This window comes from Bombina bombina, chromosome 7 (assembly GCF_027579735.1).
Source record: "Bombina bombina isolate aBomBom1 chromosome 7, aBomBom1.pri, whole genome shotgun sequence".
Taxonomy (NCBI): Eukaryota; Metazoa; Chordata; class Amphibia; order Anura; family Bombinatoridae; genus Bombina; species Bombina bombina.
Window position 1 is genome coordinate 339,213,844 of NC_069505.1, and position 16,913 is coordinate 339,230,756.

A 16,913-nucleotide genomic window follows, 5' to 3' on the forward strand; every position below is an offset into this window, starting at 1 on the left:
GCAACGCCAAAGTCATATATGTCTGCTATTTCTGAACAAAGGGGATCCCAGAGAAGCATTTACAACCATTTGTGCCATAATTGCACAAGCTGTTTGTAAATGATTTCAGTGACAAACCTAAAATTGTGAAAAATGTAATGTTTTTTTTAATTTGATCGCATTTGGCGGTGAAATGGTGGCATGAAATATACCAAAATGGGCCTAGATCAATACTTGGGGTTGTCTACTACACTACACTAAAGCTAAAAATACCCCAAAAAGCTCCTTACATGCTCCCTAATTAACCCCTTCACTGCTGGGCATAATACACGTGTGGTGCGCAGTGGCATTTAGCGGCCTTCTAATTACCAAAAAGCAATGCCAAAGCCATATATGTCTGCTATTTCTGAACAAAGGGGATCCCAGAGAAGAATTTACAACCATTTATGCCATAATTGCACAAGCAGTTTGTAAATAATTTCAGTGAGAAACTGAAAGTTTGTGAAAAAATTTGTGAAAAAGTGAACAATTTTTTGTATTTGATCGCATTTGGCGGTGAAATGGTGGCATGAAATATACCAAAATGGGCCTAGATCAATACTTTGGGATGTCTTCTAAAAAAAAATATATATATGTCAATGGATATTCAGGGATTCCTGAAAGATATCAGTGTCCCAATGTAACTAGCGCTAATTTTGAAAAAAATATGTTTTGAAAATAGCAAAGTGCTACTTGTATTTATGGCCCTATAAGTTACAAAAAAAGCAAAGAAGATGTAAACATTGGGTATTTCTAAACTCAGGACAAAATTTAGAAACTATTTAGCATGGGTGTTTTTTGGTGGTTGTAGATATGTAACAGATTTTGGGGTTCAAAGTTAGAAAAAGTGTGTTTTTTTCCATTTTTCCTCATATTTTATAATTTTATTTATAGTAAATGATAAGATATGATGAAAATAATGGTATTTTTAGAAAGTCCATTTAATGGCGAGAAAAACGGTATATAATATGTGTGGGTACAGTAAATGAGTAAGAGGAAAATTTCAGCTAAACACAAACACTGCAGAAATGTAAAAATAGCCTTGGTCCCAAACGGACAGAAAATGGAAAAGTGCTCTGGTCACTAAGGGGTTAAATATCTATATGTTATATACTGTATTCAGCCTCTATATGCAGAATGACTTTTTTTTTTTTTAGTTGTATAATTTTAAAATGAAAAACATATTTTTCAAAAGTTTATTAGGTTTATATTATTTATTTTGCTATGGCCGAAGATAAAATCAGCTCAAGAGGCATCAATCCACTACTGGGAGCTAGTTAACACATCTGATGAGTCAATGACAAGAGGCATATGGTGTATATGTGTAGCCAACAATCACCAGTTAGCTCTCAATAGTGCATTGCTGCTCCTGAACTGTCTGTGTGCTTTTCAATAAATGATATTAAGAGATTGAAGTCAATTTGATAACAGGAATAAACTGAAAAGACAATGAAACCCTCTTTCTAAACCACAAATCTCTGTTGTTTATAAGTATATCACAAAGTATGAGGTAACAGTTGGGAAGTCTGTATTACAATAACAGAAATAATAGATAGATCCAAGACTTAATCTTGCTGTTATTTTTTTTTTATATTTTATTAATATATTTTGCCTCACATAAAAGTCTTAAAAAGTTGGATGCTGTAGGCAAAAACAATTTTCTCTAGAAAATATTTTCAGTGCCATGAAAAATATAATAAAGAATAACAAATGAAATATTAAGAAAAAAATACTTCCAAAAACATGGCAGGAGTCCAGTTCTCTAAATTAAATTACAAGACTGAATTAAATCTTAAATGTTATTCCTCATTCTGAAGCTCGTCTTGAAATTATTTTTTAATTAAAAATAAATAAATTTTGTATCTTTTATTCTTATATCAGAAAAAGCTTTGCAAGGATTTAGTGTGTATACACGTCCCCATAACAAAACATGCTTTGATCTGAGATGTCATCACCAAAAATGAAGCATGTCTGCCGAAAGATCAGAACACACGCAGGAACTGTTAGTGCTTTCGCTTTGCAGCGCTGCTCCACATCAGGCTCTCTTCAAACAGAACTGTGCTCTGGCTGCACTGTATACAGTTTTCTTAACACAGTGCAGCCAGAGCGAAACGCTGTTTGAAAAGAACAGTCAAATAGGGAGCAGCGCTGCAAAGCAAATTGATGAATGACTGGTTCTCAAGGATTTTTTAACCCCACCCCCTAGAATTTTCCAGTCTGCAAAGCTTTGACTCCTGAATGTAAGACATTCTTGCGAGCAATTCCTTTTTTTTAGGACTATATTTTTAGCTAATATTTATGTGATATTAGACCAAGAGCAAAGGAAGCAAATATATTCAAGAGACATTTATATTATTAAACTTAAATTGTCCAGTTAATCTATATATTGCAATTTAATTGGTGCTTAATAGCTACTGTCAAATTTTAAAACTGAATTTCATTTCAAAATCTCATTCTCAAATAAGTTCTGCATCTGGGGTGCACGTGTTTGTGTGCTTGCATGCGCTCAACACACAAAATACCCAACATCTATTATATGCATACAGCTAGGTTAAAAAAGTGACAGGACAGGTAGTGCTTTGAAAGCTCTTCTTACTTGGGTCCCTAACTTGCTGCAACACAAGCTAGCTTCAAATCAAACACATTGAGAAACAAACAGAGGTGTAACAGGCATATATAATTTCAAAAGCCACATACAAAACAAAGGAAGTGGACTACACTTTCAAACCAGACTGAGTAGACATCAAGTGCCACTAGCAGAAATGACCAGTTTTGGGTGCTAAGCAGTCACTCACAGACAGCTGTGTTTAACCCCAGCCCAGCAATAGGAAAAAATCACATACAAATATTGGCTTAAATACTATAGCTAACTTTTTTTTAACCTAGCTGTGTGCACCTATGTGAGTACTAGTAATATACTGGATTATTGATGACTTTTAGTGAATTGTCTGCATACAATGATAGATGCACTTCATTTTTTTCTAGTCTTATGCCATGAAACCGAGAGCTGGTTCTATAGCTAGGTTAAATAAACGGGGCAACACAGGGCATCCTTGTCTTGTGTATCTACAAAGGTTAATATAAGTAGTTAAATGAGTATTCAATATCAATTAAGGGACACTCAAGTCAAAATTAAACTTTCATGATACAGATAGAGCATGCAATTTTAAACAACTTTCCAATTTACACTTTTTGAGTCACCAGCTCCTACTGAGCATGTGCAAGAATTCACAGAATATACATATATGCATTTGTGATTGGCTGATTGGAGGAGTGGAAATAGACATGACTGAAACTTGTCAGAAAAAAAATCTACTACTCATTTGAAGTTCAGACTTACAGGCCCATTTATCAAGCTCCGTATGGAGCTTGAAGGGCCGTGTTTCTGGCGAGTCTTCAGACTCGCCAGAAACACAAGTTATGAAGCAGCGGTCTAAAGACCGCTGCTTCATAACCCTGTCCGCCTGCTCTGAGCAGGCGGACAGGAATCGCCGGAAATCAACCCGATCGAATACGATCGGGTTGATTGACAGCTCCCTGCTGGCGGCCGATTGGCCGCGAGTCAGCAGGGGGCGGCGTTGAACCAGCAGCTCTTGTGAGCTGCTGGTGCAATGTTAAATGCGGAGAGCGTATTGCTCTCCGCATTTAGCGAGGTCTTGCGGACCTCATCCGCAGTGTCGGATCAGGTCCGCAAGCCCTTTGATAAATGGGCCCCAAAGTGCTATTGCGTTGTATTTTTATCATGTATTTTTTTATTATGCAAATCTACTGTATTTACTGGGCATCCAGCACATAGGAGCTCAGGAATGTGCTTGTGTCTTTAGTACTCTATGCAGAAGTGTTTGCAACAATGTTTACATATATTACACATTGTAGGAAACACTGCTGCCATAGAATGCCAAAGACATGCAGTTTTAAACAACTTTTCAATGCATTTATAGGGGCCAATTTACTAAAGTGTGGACGGACATGATACAATGTAGCGTATCATGTCCGCCGCACATCGATAAATGCCGACAGCATACACTGTCAGCATTTATCATTGCACAAGCAGTTCTCGAGAACTGCTTGTGCAATGCCGCCTCCTGCAGATTCTCGGCCAATCGGCCACTAGCAGGGGGTGTCAAACAGCCCGATCGTATAGGATCGGGCGGACTGAAGACCGCAGCCTCAGAGGCAGCGGACAAGTTATGGAGCAGCGGTCTTTAGACCGCTGCTTCATAACTACAACAGGGGCATCAAGCAAAGCCTTAGAATAATAGGTTGATGTTTTTTTTACATATATGTTAGTTGTTTAAATATTGAAGATATAAGTGTAAAGGTTTAGTTTCTATAAAGTAATGGGTGCCGCCATATTTGAACTAGTTTTCTATTTATCTCTGTTTTATTCTGAAAACAATTAAGGACAGATAAACAAGCAATAAAATCGAGTTTGTGCAAACAAGGCTGTGTGGAAACCCTGTTACGATAACCCTATGTTCCACACAGCCTTGTTAATGTTTGTACAAACTATTTTATTGCTTGTTTATTTTTATGTCCCTAAATGTTTTCAGAAGAAGACAGATAAATAGAAAATTATGTCATATAAGGTGGTGCCTATTACTTCATAGAAACTAATCCTTTACACTTATATCTTCAATATTTAAACAATAAGGGCTAGATTACAAGCGAGGTGCAAACATTTTTTGCGCAAGCGGTATTGTCATTTTGCAAGCAGTTTTAATTGCGCTGATATAACAAGTTGAGCGAAATCGCAATTTACGCTTCAATCCTTACCGCAATCTCAGAGCTGTAGTTAACTGTTTTCCGAAACAAAAAAGTGTCAGAAAACACATCAAAACTACATTACAAAGTACAATTACACTTATAATAACACCATCTAATAAAAATTATTACAAACAAATATTGCACATAAAAGTTATAAGGGCTTAAAGATATGAGATATCGGGTGTTAGAGGGGAAAAAAAGCAGCCAAAGTACTTTCAGATACATGGCTAAAAATGTATTTGATTTGTATATATATATATATATATAATATACACACACACACATACATATATATATATATATATATGTATGTATTTACTGTAAATATTTCCCATTCCAATTTTCTGCACATAGCAGATTATGTTCTATATATATATATATATATATATATATATATATATATATATATATATATATATATATATATATATATTTATATACACACATAACATATATATATAAAGGTATAAATATATATGTGTTTAAAAAAACATCTGATATATGAAGAAATATTTTTTTATGAATAAATAGAACATATTCTGTTACGTTAAGAAAATTAGGATATAAAATATTCACATTTTAATGTCAGGTTAGTGCGATTGCGAAAATGTGTTTGTGCTAGAGAGTGGGTGTTAGTTTTTTTTCTCCATTGACTATGGGGGAGTGCGAAAACACGATCACGATTTTTTAATTTCTACTTTAAGCACGATTTGGGTTACCGCTGGAGAAAAAAAAAACAGTTTACTTTCAACTTATAATACCAGTGCAACCTAGCGGATTTTTTGCTATTGCGAAAACGCAAAATACCACTCCCCTTGTAATCTAGCCCTAAGTGTTTTATAACTCTACCTAACTGTCCTCAGCAGGAGAGCAAGATAGCAGGAAAACTTAAGTTCAAATTTAGCAGTGCCCATTACTTTATAGAACTTGGTGTAATTTGAAAAACTGCAATTTTCAGAGATAAATTACAGGTAAAGGTGACAATAATTAATGAAAATATTTACTAACGTTTTTTTTTTAAACTATAATACACATAATTAAACATTTTATATATTACAATCTCATACTGTTTCATATCCCTTAAACTAAAATAACCATTTTGACTCTTTCATATTTGACTAACTGAAAGATGTAGCGGCTGTATTTTTAACATCTTTATTATGCTGGTTTTAAATTTCATTATATTTTTACACACAAAAACTATTTCTTGTTAAATTACAAGGGGTCTCAATTCCTATAACCTTGTGACCCCAAAATATGCTGTGCAATTAAAACCAGAATATTAATAGAAATACCAGCATGCTATATATATCGTACAGCACAGATAAGGGAAAGCACTATATACTGTCATACTAATAAAACAAAACGGGAAATGTTACTTTAATAGATCTTAAAAGGCACAGCTTTTAGTTTTCTTAATCAAGAACAAAGGAATTCCATTATGGACTCACTTCATTGTCGTGTGGCGGCAGCTGGTGCAAAAGCTGTTTTATTCTTGATTTTTCTCCAGGGCTATTCACATAAGGAACTTTTTCATCTGGCAGACAGCTATAATACTGGTGGACCTAAAGGCAAAAATAATACTTTAGCTCAAATTGTATTCTTTCAAAACATTTTTTTCTAAGCTATTTCATTTTTTTTTTTTTGTGGTGCAAGGTGATATTCTATTCACAAAAAAAAGAAAGAAAAAAGAAATGCTAAGTGTCAATTAAGTAAAAATGTCACTGTAAGGAAATATAAATATATAGATCTATAAATATATATATATATATTTTAAAACACACACATAATTACTTATATATATTAAGACTAGTAAATAAAATTGCTGGTGACTGACGTAATTAGGCTTTTTTTCTACACATACAATTATATATATATTTATGTAGAAACCCTTTATCCAAACAGCTTAAGACCGGAAAATGTTTAAATTTAGGAATAGTTTGGATTTTGGAATATTTACATTTGTAAAATGGGACAATACACACATATATATATATATATATATATATATATATATATATATATAAACACACACATACATACATAAACACACACACATATATATACGCGCACATACATATATACACATATATACAGGTGAAACTCGAAAAATTTGAATATCGTGCAAAAGTTCATTTATTTCACTAATGCAACTTAAAAGGTGAAACTAATATATGAGATAGACTCATTACATTCAAAGCAAGATAGTTCAAGCCGTTATTTGTCATAAGTGTGATGATTTTGGCTTACAGCTCATGAAAACCCCAAACTCACAATCTCAGAAAATTTGAATTTTACATGCAATCAATAAAACAAGGATTGTACATAGAACAATATCAGACCTCTGAAAGGTATAAGCATGCATACTGTATGTACTCAGTACTTGGTTTGGGCCCCTTTTGCAGCAATTATTGCCTCAATGTGGCATGGCATGGAAGCTATCAGCCTGTGGCACTGCTGAGGTGTTATAAAAGACCAGGATGCTTCAATACCGGCCTTCAGCTCTTCTCTATTGTTCGGTCTCATGTCTCTCATCTTTCTCTTGGCAATGCCTCATAGATTCTCTATGGGGTTCAGGTCAGGCGAGTTTGCTGGCCAATCAAGCACAGTAATCCCACGGTCATTGAACCAGGTTTTGGAGCTTTTGGCAGTGTGGGCAGGTGCCAAGTCCTGCTGGAAAATGAAGTCAGCATCCCCATAGAGCTCATCTGCGGAAGGAAGCATGAAGTGCTCCAAAATCTCCTGGTAGGCGGCTGCGTTGACCCTGGACTTAATGAAGCACAGTGGTCCAACACCAGCAGATGACATGGCTCCCCAAATCAACACAGACTGTGGAAACTTCACACTGGACTTCAAGCATTTTGCAGTGTGTGCCTCTCCATTCTTCCTCCATACTCTGGGTCCTTGGTTTCCAAATGAGATGCAAACTTTGCTCTCATCAGAAAAGAGGACTTTGGACCACTGAGCAACAGACCAGGTCTGTTTTTCTTTAGCCCAGGTAAGACACTTCTGACATTGTTTGTTGTTCAGGAGTGGCTTGACAAGAGGAATACGACATTTGAAGCCCATGTCCAGGATCAGTCTGTGTGTGGCGGCTCTTGACGCACTGACTCCAGCCTCAGTCCACTCCTGTTGAAAGTCCCCAACACTTTTGAATGACCTTTTCCCCACAATCTTCTCCAGGCTGCTGTCATCCCTGCTGCTTGTGCACCTTTTTCTTCCACACTTTTCCCTTCCACATAACTTTCTATTAATGTGCTTTGATACAGCACTTTGGGAACATCCAACTTCTTTTGCAATTACCTTTTGAGGCTTTCCCTCCTTATGGAGGGTGTCAATGATGGTTTTCTGCACAACTGTCAGGTCAGCAGTCTTTCCCATGATTGTGATTCCTACTGAACCAGACTGAGAGACCATTTAAAGGCTCAGGAACCCTTTGCAGGTGTTATGGCTTAATTAGCTGATTAGAGTGGGACACTTTGAGCCTAGAATATTGCACCTTTTCACAATATTCTAATTTTCTGAGATTGTGGATTTGGGGTTTTCATGAGCTGTAAGCCATAATCATCACAATTATGACAAATCACGTCTTGAACTATCTTGCTTTGCATGTAATGAGTCTATCTCATATATTAGTTTCACCATTTAAGTTGCATTAGTGAAATAAATTAACTTTTGCACAATATTCTAATTTTCCGAATTTCACCTGTATGTATGTATATGTATATATATATATATATATATATATATATATATATACACATACATACATAGACATATATAAACACACTGTACTGTGCAAAAGTCTCACTAAGGTCACTATTAGATCTGTTGTTTAGCAATGTACAATGACCATGTATAATTATTTTTCAGTCTCTTTATTAGAATACATCCAGAAAACACAGGATATTTGTATGCAGTATTAAAAAATAGAAAAATAATCTGAAAAAACAGCTTCTATAGGTTAAATTGGCAAGTATTTTCTGTGACTCCTCCTTCCACTTGAGCAATAGCAGGAACCTGGCGCTCGTAAACCTAAATAGAATGGTACCCTAATTAATGTCATTGCCAACACCTGTATCTGTTCTACTATTTCATGTCAAAATGACTGTTGTGAAAAAGGTATATTACACAAAGTTTGTGCAAGACATGCTTGAGAATTACATACCTGTGATATGAGTTTAATTCATTGGTAGCTTGCTAATAAGACCAACATTCAACCACATCATTCCATTCAAAATGCCAAAGATCACAGAATTTGACAGACATAAAATCATACTTTTGCATAAGCAAGGCCACTCTTAAAGGGAACTCAGCAAACAAACTGGATACTCAAGATGTGGTATTCAAGCTGTTAAAAAGAAATTTGAAGACTCAGAGCTCAATGACAAAAATTGGCCAAGAAAACTTTCTAAATCTGATGAGAACTTTCTCAGAGTTTCTTCTTTGAGAGACCGGAAGAAGTCCAGCAAGAACCTGGCTCAGCATCTGGCCACTTCATCGGGATACAACAACAATATTGCGGTCCCAGTGAAGGAGTCTGAAAAGCAGCTGAATCGCTTCATCAGGATGCCAACCCTTCTACAGTACAATGAAGCTTGATCAGGAATGGTCTTTGTGGAAGGGTAGCAGCCAAGAAACCACTTTTCAGAAGGGGAACAGGGTGAAAAAGCTAAGATATGCTAAAGCTCACAAAGATTGGAATGAAGATCAGTGAAAAAGAGTATTATGGAGTGACGAATCCAAGTTTGAAATTTTTGGGTCCAATGGTCCACAATATGTGAGAAGAATTGTTGGAGAGAGATGGAAGCATGAGTGCTTGCGGCCTTCAGTGAAACTTGGTGGAGGGTCTGTCCTGGTTTGGAGCTGCATTTCTGCCAGTAGTGTTGGCGATATTGTCCGAATTGATGGGATCATGAATACTGAAAAGTAGAGACAGGTTTTAATGCATCCTGCCATTCCTTCTGGAAAGTGCCTGATTGGGAATGGTTTTATTTTATAGCATAACGATCCCAAGCACACTGCTAATGCAGTGAAATCCTATTTGGAGAGAAAAAAATGCTGATAAACACTGACAGTCATGGTCTGGTCTCCTCAGAGTCCAGACCTGAATATTATAGAAGCATTATGGGATCACCTGGACAGAGTAAGAAATAATAGACAACCTAAAGAAGACAGGACAGAGTCCCCAAAAGAGTTCAAAATGTGCTTAGTGCCAAGGGGGGTAACATTAAATACTGACTTTTGCCTGAAGAAGCCATTTTGCTCTGAAAATTATTTATTACTTTATTAAATTTATTAATTTATTACTTATTTTCTATTTTTTTTTCATACCCAATTCAATACTCCACATTTTTATTTCAATAAAATGTATGTATAATCATATACATTAAATCGGATGAATTAATAAAAAACATGATTATTATTTTTTTTTTAATTATATACACAGATTCTATTGTAACAGCTGTTCTAAGAAACAGTGATCTGTCCTAAACAAGTTATTAAGTGTTCTATAGGTATTTTAGTTTTGTAAGAAACATTATGAACTTACATGTTTTGAAAGGACATTTTGTTTTATTAAGGAAAATAAAGGATTATTGCTATACACGCATACTTGCCACCAGTTCCTGATTTCCAGGGACAGTCCCTGGATTTTGTTGTGTGTCCCTACATTTTCTTTGTCCCTGGAAATGTCCCGTCCAGAAGGTTTTGAGGGCTGTAGCTGAGCTGGGGCATGTGTGACACACTCAGAGCAGGTCTAGGTAGGGACAACTTGCTTCAACTTCTCTGAGTGAGCAATGTTTCATATATACAGTGTATATATATATATATATATATATATATATATAATATATATAATATATATATATATATATATATATATATATATATATATATACACATACATACATACATACACACACACACACTCCTACTGGAATATTATTATTGACTGGGTACATATTATGTGTCTGCCTAATTATGATGCTGTGTTGTAACAATAACCATATGCCCAGAATGTGTTCTAGAGACTGGTATTGTCAATATTATGGGGTTGATATAAGAGCTTTATACTGTAATCTGTTTAATAATCTATGGATATGTCTAAATTATACTATTACTATCAAATGGGTGTGATTTGATTACAGAACTGAGTGGGCGGAGCTGTTGAACAGTAGGTCATCAATACTTTGGTAACCTGCTTGCTCTGCTACAAAGTATCCCTGGATTTTTTTTTAAATGTTGGCAACTATCAATTCGCTCATTGTATATGTTGCCTTCACAGGAGGTTAATACATTCATGTAATACTAAATATTCTATTGAATTAGAGCATGTTGTTATTGAAATCACATTTCCTTTAAATGGAATTAAAGGTTGGTAGTATCCTTATGTGGGTATAAAGGCTGATAGCATGCTAAAGAGCATAATCTGCTATAATACAGCATTAAATAGCTTCTACGCTTGCTTGTGGCGCTGATCTCTGTACTAACACAGGCACCTATTAATAAACATTGTTTGGATGCTGTGCACAGAGGGAACCAGCCAATCAGCACCTAGGCACATGTATGCAGTAAAGAAAAGGCTCAAGCCTCAGCATATTACTGATTATCATGTCCCTTTAAATGTATCTTTTCATTCTTCAAACTTATGTGTGGTTCTCCGATTACTGAAGAACGATTCTACATTGAGAATTGTTTCTATATTACATATACTCTTGAGTTAGACAACTTTCTATCAGAAGAAGGAGTAAAATCCTGCAAAAGGCAAGTTATAGAGAGTTTGTGGATATTATCTAGTTAATTTATACACGGATGTAAGAAAGTGTGTTGGCCCGGATGGCAGAGAGGTAATCCTCGCATTGTGGAAACCCCTACATGCAGCACAGGCTCTGTGGCTGGAGCATACCACTTACCTACCCGCTAGGTTAGCTGCTTCCAGGCAGACTCAGAACAGAGCGGAAGCAGAGGGCTCATCTATACGAGCACGCTGTACAAGAGCCGGATAAAGTAAAAGGGACGGATTACCCCCACGGCTACTAGACGAAGTGATGTACTGCAAAGTATAAGAGGGAGTGGGCCCTAAGCGTTGATATAGCCGTGGATATAGCCTTCTCCAGAAGAGCAAAGAAAATCAGGGCACATCCGAAGAAGGGACGCCAAGCCTGAAAAAATACCAGAGGCCACAGAGTTGGTAAAGTACCTTAGAGTACATATATTTACATGGAATTATACAAGTGGGTCTGACTTATATGACCAAAGACACTGTGCTTTGGTGGTATTGTAGCCCTAAAATCAATATCGTTGAAAAAGTTCCTTTAAAGGGCAGACTTTGTCTTTTTGTTTGTACTTGCCCCAAGTCATACAACCCAGGAGTAAAAGAACCTAGGTCTCAGTATCTCCCATATCCCACTTTTTTGGGTAGGAGTAAAGTATTATATAGATCTACCTGGGTCAGCTACTCAAGAGGTGACTGATTTAACCTTTAAAAGAATTGGGGTTAATTTGGAGTTACAGTCCCAAACAATATTGCCGAAGAAAGTCCCTCATTTGGAGAAGAGTGAGGCCTAGTAATTCCCATAACCCTCTGTGGGGTAGGAATAAAAGTGTGTGGGTCCCAATAATCCCCAGTTGTTTTCTTTGTCTCCTCCCTCCTCTCTTGTCTTATAAGCAGCCTGTTCCCTTTTGCACATACACTCTGAGACGAGAATTTACAATGGGGTGGCAATAAAAGTTCAATGCTACTGTGACGTTCAATACTAAAGGCTGTGATATTTACACGTAGACACACATTAACTTAAAGAGACTGCCTGGACTTTACCTATAGAAATGTTTTGGAAACCAGACTTTTTGCTCCCTTTGCAAAATCTGTTTTTGTCATAAAGACCTGGACATAAGGCACTATTTGATATTCATATCTTTATGTTGTTTGAGGGGCCTTCCCCTCTGTTTTTTCTTTTGCTTTTTTTTTTCTCTCCCTCTTTCCTTATTCCTTCTCCCTTGAATTGGGGAGGGCTGATCCAACTGACCTAACTGTTGGGGAATATTGTTCTGCGATTGTTCTGTCATTGGCTATAAATATGTCTAGATGGCTATGTATAATGTAATATACTATGTATAATGTAATATACTATGTTCATATTTCGTCAGTAGATATAACTAACATAGGCATTTGAATCTTAAAAAAGTGGAAAAGAGGCGGTGATATATGTGTAGAAAACAATAGAAGGATAAGGAGTTCGCTATTTATTTTCTTGAATTATTTGAGTGAACACTTTTAGGCATTTATATAGGTATACATTCTTGACTACATTACAAATTCACCTCAATATACACATATACGGGCTCTCAGTGGGCTCTGTTATATCACAGAGGTAATTTTTTTTTTCTCAGAAGTTCTTTGACACTATTTTGGCTTTAAATACTAAAGAGCCAGAGTCTGGCTACACATTTGCTCTTTCTTTTTTCTTTTTCACTGGCAGCACCCTTTCTGTTTTCTGTTTCACAGAAATATTATATAATTCACTACATGGATAAATTTATCACTAATTACAAGATCAAGTCTCCAAGTATGCCGCCTAAAAGCAGAGATAAGAAAAATTGGACTAGTATAGACAGTGTCACTAATCCTTCTACTATAGGTATGTTACCAGAGACAATGATACCAGAACCGCATGAAATAGTCAAACAAATTACAGAGCTCATGCTACCGCAATTTGAGCAGATTAAAACTGATATATTGAATCTAACTACGGAAATTAAGCAATTTGCACATAGATTGAATGAAGTAGAACAAAGGGTCTCTGATTTAGAGGATGTCAACTCTCTTCAAGAGGAAACTATTAAACAACAAACAAAACATATTATAGATATGCAACAAAAAATAAACGAGATTGAAGATTGTGCAATGAGGAATAATGTTAGATTCATAGGTATACCTGAAACAGTTGCACAACAAGATTTACTTAATTATGTATCAGTATTGTTTCCTCAGACCCTGGGAATTGAGCCAAGTTTACTACCCTTAGCGGAAGAGAGGGTCCATCGTATAGGCTTACAAAAAACCTTATTCAGTGGCCTCGCTAAAAATAGATCAGTGATTGCTAAATTTTTTAACTTTCAGGATAAACTCAGCCTCTTGCGCCAGTATAAACAGAAAATTCCTTTTATAATTGGAGATAACAACATTTTAATGTTCCAAGAAATTTCTAATGAGACCTCTTTAAAGAGGAGAGAAATTGTGCCTTTTTGCACCAAATTAATCAATATGGGTATGACGGCCACAATTGTATATCCAGCAACAATAAAGATTTTTTTACAGAAAATGAGCAAGTGATGCTGAGTGAACTGGGAGAAGTAAAATATTTTTTTAAAAGTAAAGGTATTCCTTTGTAAACTATTGATACATATGTACATATAATACACAGGTATTATTTAAAACTAGAATAGGATGCAATATTGGTAAAGATGGCCAATCTAGCGGATAAGAGTACAGTGGTTGTATTTGATGTGTTCATTGCCAACTTCTTTTGTTTTTTATTGTATAATACAAGGAGTGGTTTTCCCCCCTTCCCCCCCCATCGGTCCCCCCTCACGCTAGGAGGCAATGTAGATTTAATTGCAGGCTAATGATATATTTTTATAGAATAAGTAAATGAAGGATCAACTAGTTATGGTTTCATGGAATGTAGGAGGTATCACATCCCCTCAAAAACGGAAAAAAAATATCACAACTTAAAAAGATGTAAGCCTGACATAGTTTTCCTACAAGAGACACATCTAAAAGATGTAGAACTGGCTAAGTTAACAACAGGCTTGGTGTGGGAGGTAGTGGGGACGTCTTGTCTACATAGGAAGAAAGGGGTCACGTTTCTCTTGAATAAAAAGCTCCAATATAGAATCCTACAGTCAGAATTGGATCCAGATGAAAGATTTATTATCCTCCAATTGGAGGTTGAGGGATTGATCTTAATATTATGCAACATTTACGGCCCAAATAAACCGGATAAGGTATTCTGGGGTACATTACAAGTCAAACTCCTTCCATTTTATTCGAAAAATTTAATTATAGCGGGTGATTTTAATCGGACACTATACCCTACACTAGATAGATTGTCACATACTGCAATTAGAAACACTAAAAAGGAGGCTAAAGCAGCTAAAATGTTTGATAAAACACTTAGGGTTAAAGACATATGGCGGATACAGAACCTGGATGTAAAAAGGTATACATGCGAATCCCAGGCTCACCAAACAATGTCCAGGCTGGATTACTTTTTGATAGCAGACAAAATGTTAAATTATGAAACACTAGCTGATATTAAAGAAATTTTAATCTCAGATCATGCCATTATTACTTTAAATATTAAAATTCAGAATAATCGGATAGCAGGTAATAGGTTTTTCTTTCCGAAGTATCTTATGTCTAATGTGCAGTTTAAAACATGGCTAAAGCTAAGATGGAGGGAGTTTTATAAACATAATTACGCCCCAGAAATATGAACCGAAATCCTTTGGGAAACATTTAAAGCTGTAATAAGGGGAGAAATTAAGGCTTACCTAGTCACACAAAAACGTATAATTTCAGCCAGAAATACACAACTGGTGAATCAGTTAAGAAACGCATATAATAGCTATATTAATGATCCAACCCAGATAAGGTGTGAATCCTACCAGAGGAAAAAAAAGAAAGGGAGGCATTTATATCCCAAAAACTGGCACGAGAAGAGCTAAGGACTAGGTTTTCTTTTTATAGGTATGGGGGTAAGGCTGGGCATTTTTTGGCTAATATAATAAAAATTAAACAAAAGAAATCTTTGATTGAAGCTCTTAAAACTCCATAGGGTAGAATTACCAATATCAAAGGAATTGAAGAACACATTCTACAATTTATTTCAGAAATTATATTCAGACCAGGAAATAAATTTACAAGCAAAAAGAGAATTTTAGGAGAGAGCTGAAGATTCCCAAGATAGGGAAAGTTAATTTAAAAGAGCTAAATAAACCTGTCTCCCAGCAAGAAGTTATAAATGCTATTAAGAGATCAGCGGCCAACAAAGCTGCCAGACCCGATCAGATTCCGGCAGTTATATAAATGTCTGATAGATGAAATTGTACCGACTCTGGTAAAGCTATTTAATAATTATTATATAGATGGTATGCCTTGTTCTAAGTATTTTACGTCATCTTTAATAGCCTTAATTCCTAAAAAAGGGAAAGATAAAGAAGAGATAAGTTCGTATAGACCGATTTCACTTTTAAATAGTGACTATAAAATTCTGACAAGTGTTATAGCAAACAGGTTTAAACTAGCCATGGATCCCATTATCCACAAGGATCAAGTAGGCTTTATGCCTGGCAGAAATTCCTCACGTAATTTAAGGAAAATCCAACTGATCTTGAATGCTTATCAGAATATAGGACAGAAAAGAAATCAGGTCAGAGCACCTGACGCAGCAATAGTGACATTAGATGCAGAGAAGGCCTTCGACTCCATTACTTGGGACCATTTGTTTTCAACACTTACTAGGTTTGGAGTTGAGGGTCCGTTCGCAAAATTTGTACATATAATCCATCAGCAATCAAACGCTGCTATTATAATTAATGATAGGTCAACGGCCAATTTTCAGTTACATAGAGGCTCAAGACAGGGCTGCCCACTATCCCCCTATTTATTTAATCTGGCACTGGAACCATTGGCTATTCGCTAAGGAAAGACATGGAAGGTATTAAAATCAATGCAAGACAGGTTACAACTTTATTATATGCAGATGACTTATTAATATTTTTGTCTAATACTAAGGATAATATCCCTAGATTAATGCAAATCTTACAGGAATTCAGTGCCTTTTCAGGCTATAAAGTTAATACAATGAAATCAGAGAATTTTTGGCTAAGGAAACAAGAAGCTATTGAAGCATTTACGTATCTGGGTATTAAATTATCTAAAGATAGCAATGAATGGTATAGGCTCAATTACCCCCCTATTTTCTCTAAAATAATTAAAGAGCTCAAAAATTGGGCTAAATTTAAACTAACTCTAACAGGTAAAATAAATCTGATAAAGATGATAACATTCCCAAAACTCTTGTATTTAATGCAGAATATACCGATTTTGATAAAACGTCAAG

General features: G+C 35.7%; 1 protein-coding gene across 3 annotated transcripts in view; it reads right to left on the bottom strand.

Annotated features, from left to right (window-relative positions):
- Nucleotides 1-16,913, bottom strand: part of PRICKLE2 (prickle planar cell polarity protein 2) — a 372,653-nt gene that overhangs the window by 104,229 nt on the left and 251,511 nt on the right. For all 3 annotated transcript variants that reach the window (XM_053721002.1, XM_053721001.1, XM_053721003.1), the window contains exon 3: nucleotides 6,237-6,350. In XM_053721002.1, coding sequence (XP_053576977.1) covers nucleotides 6,237-6,350 — 114 coding nt within the window. The remainder of the gene's footprint in view (nucleotides 1-6,236; nucleotides 6,351-16,913) is intronic.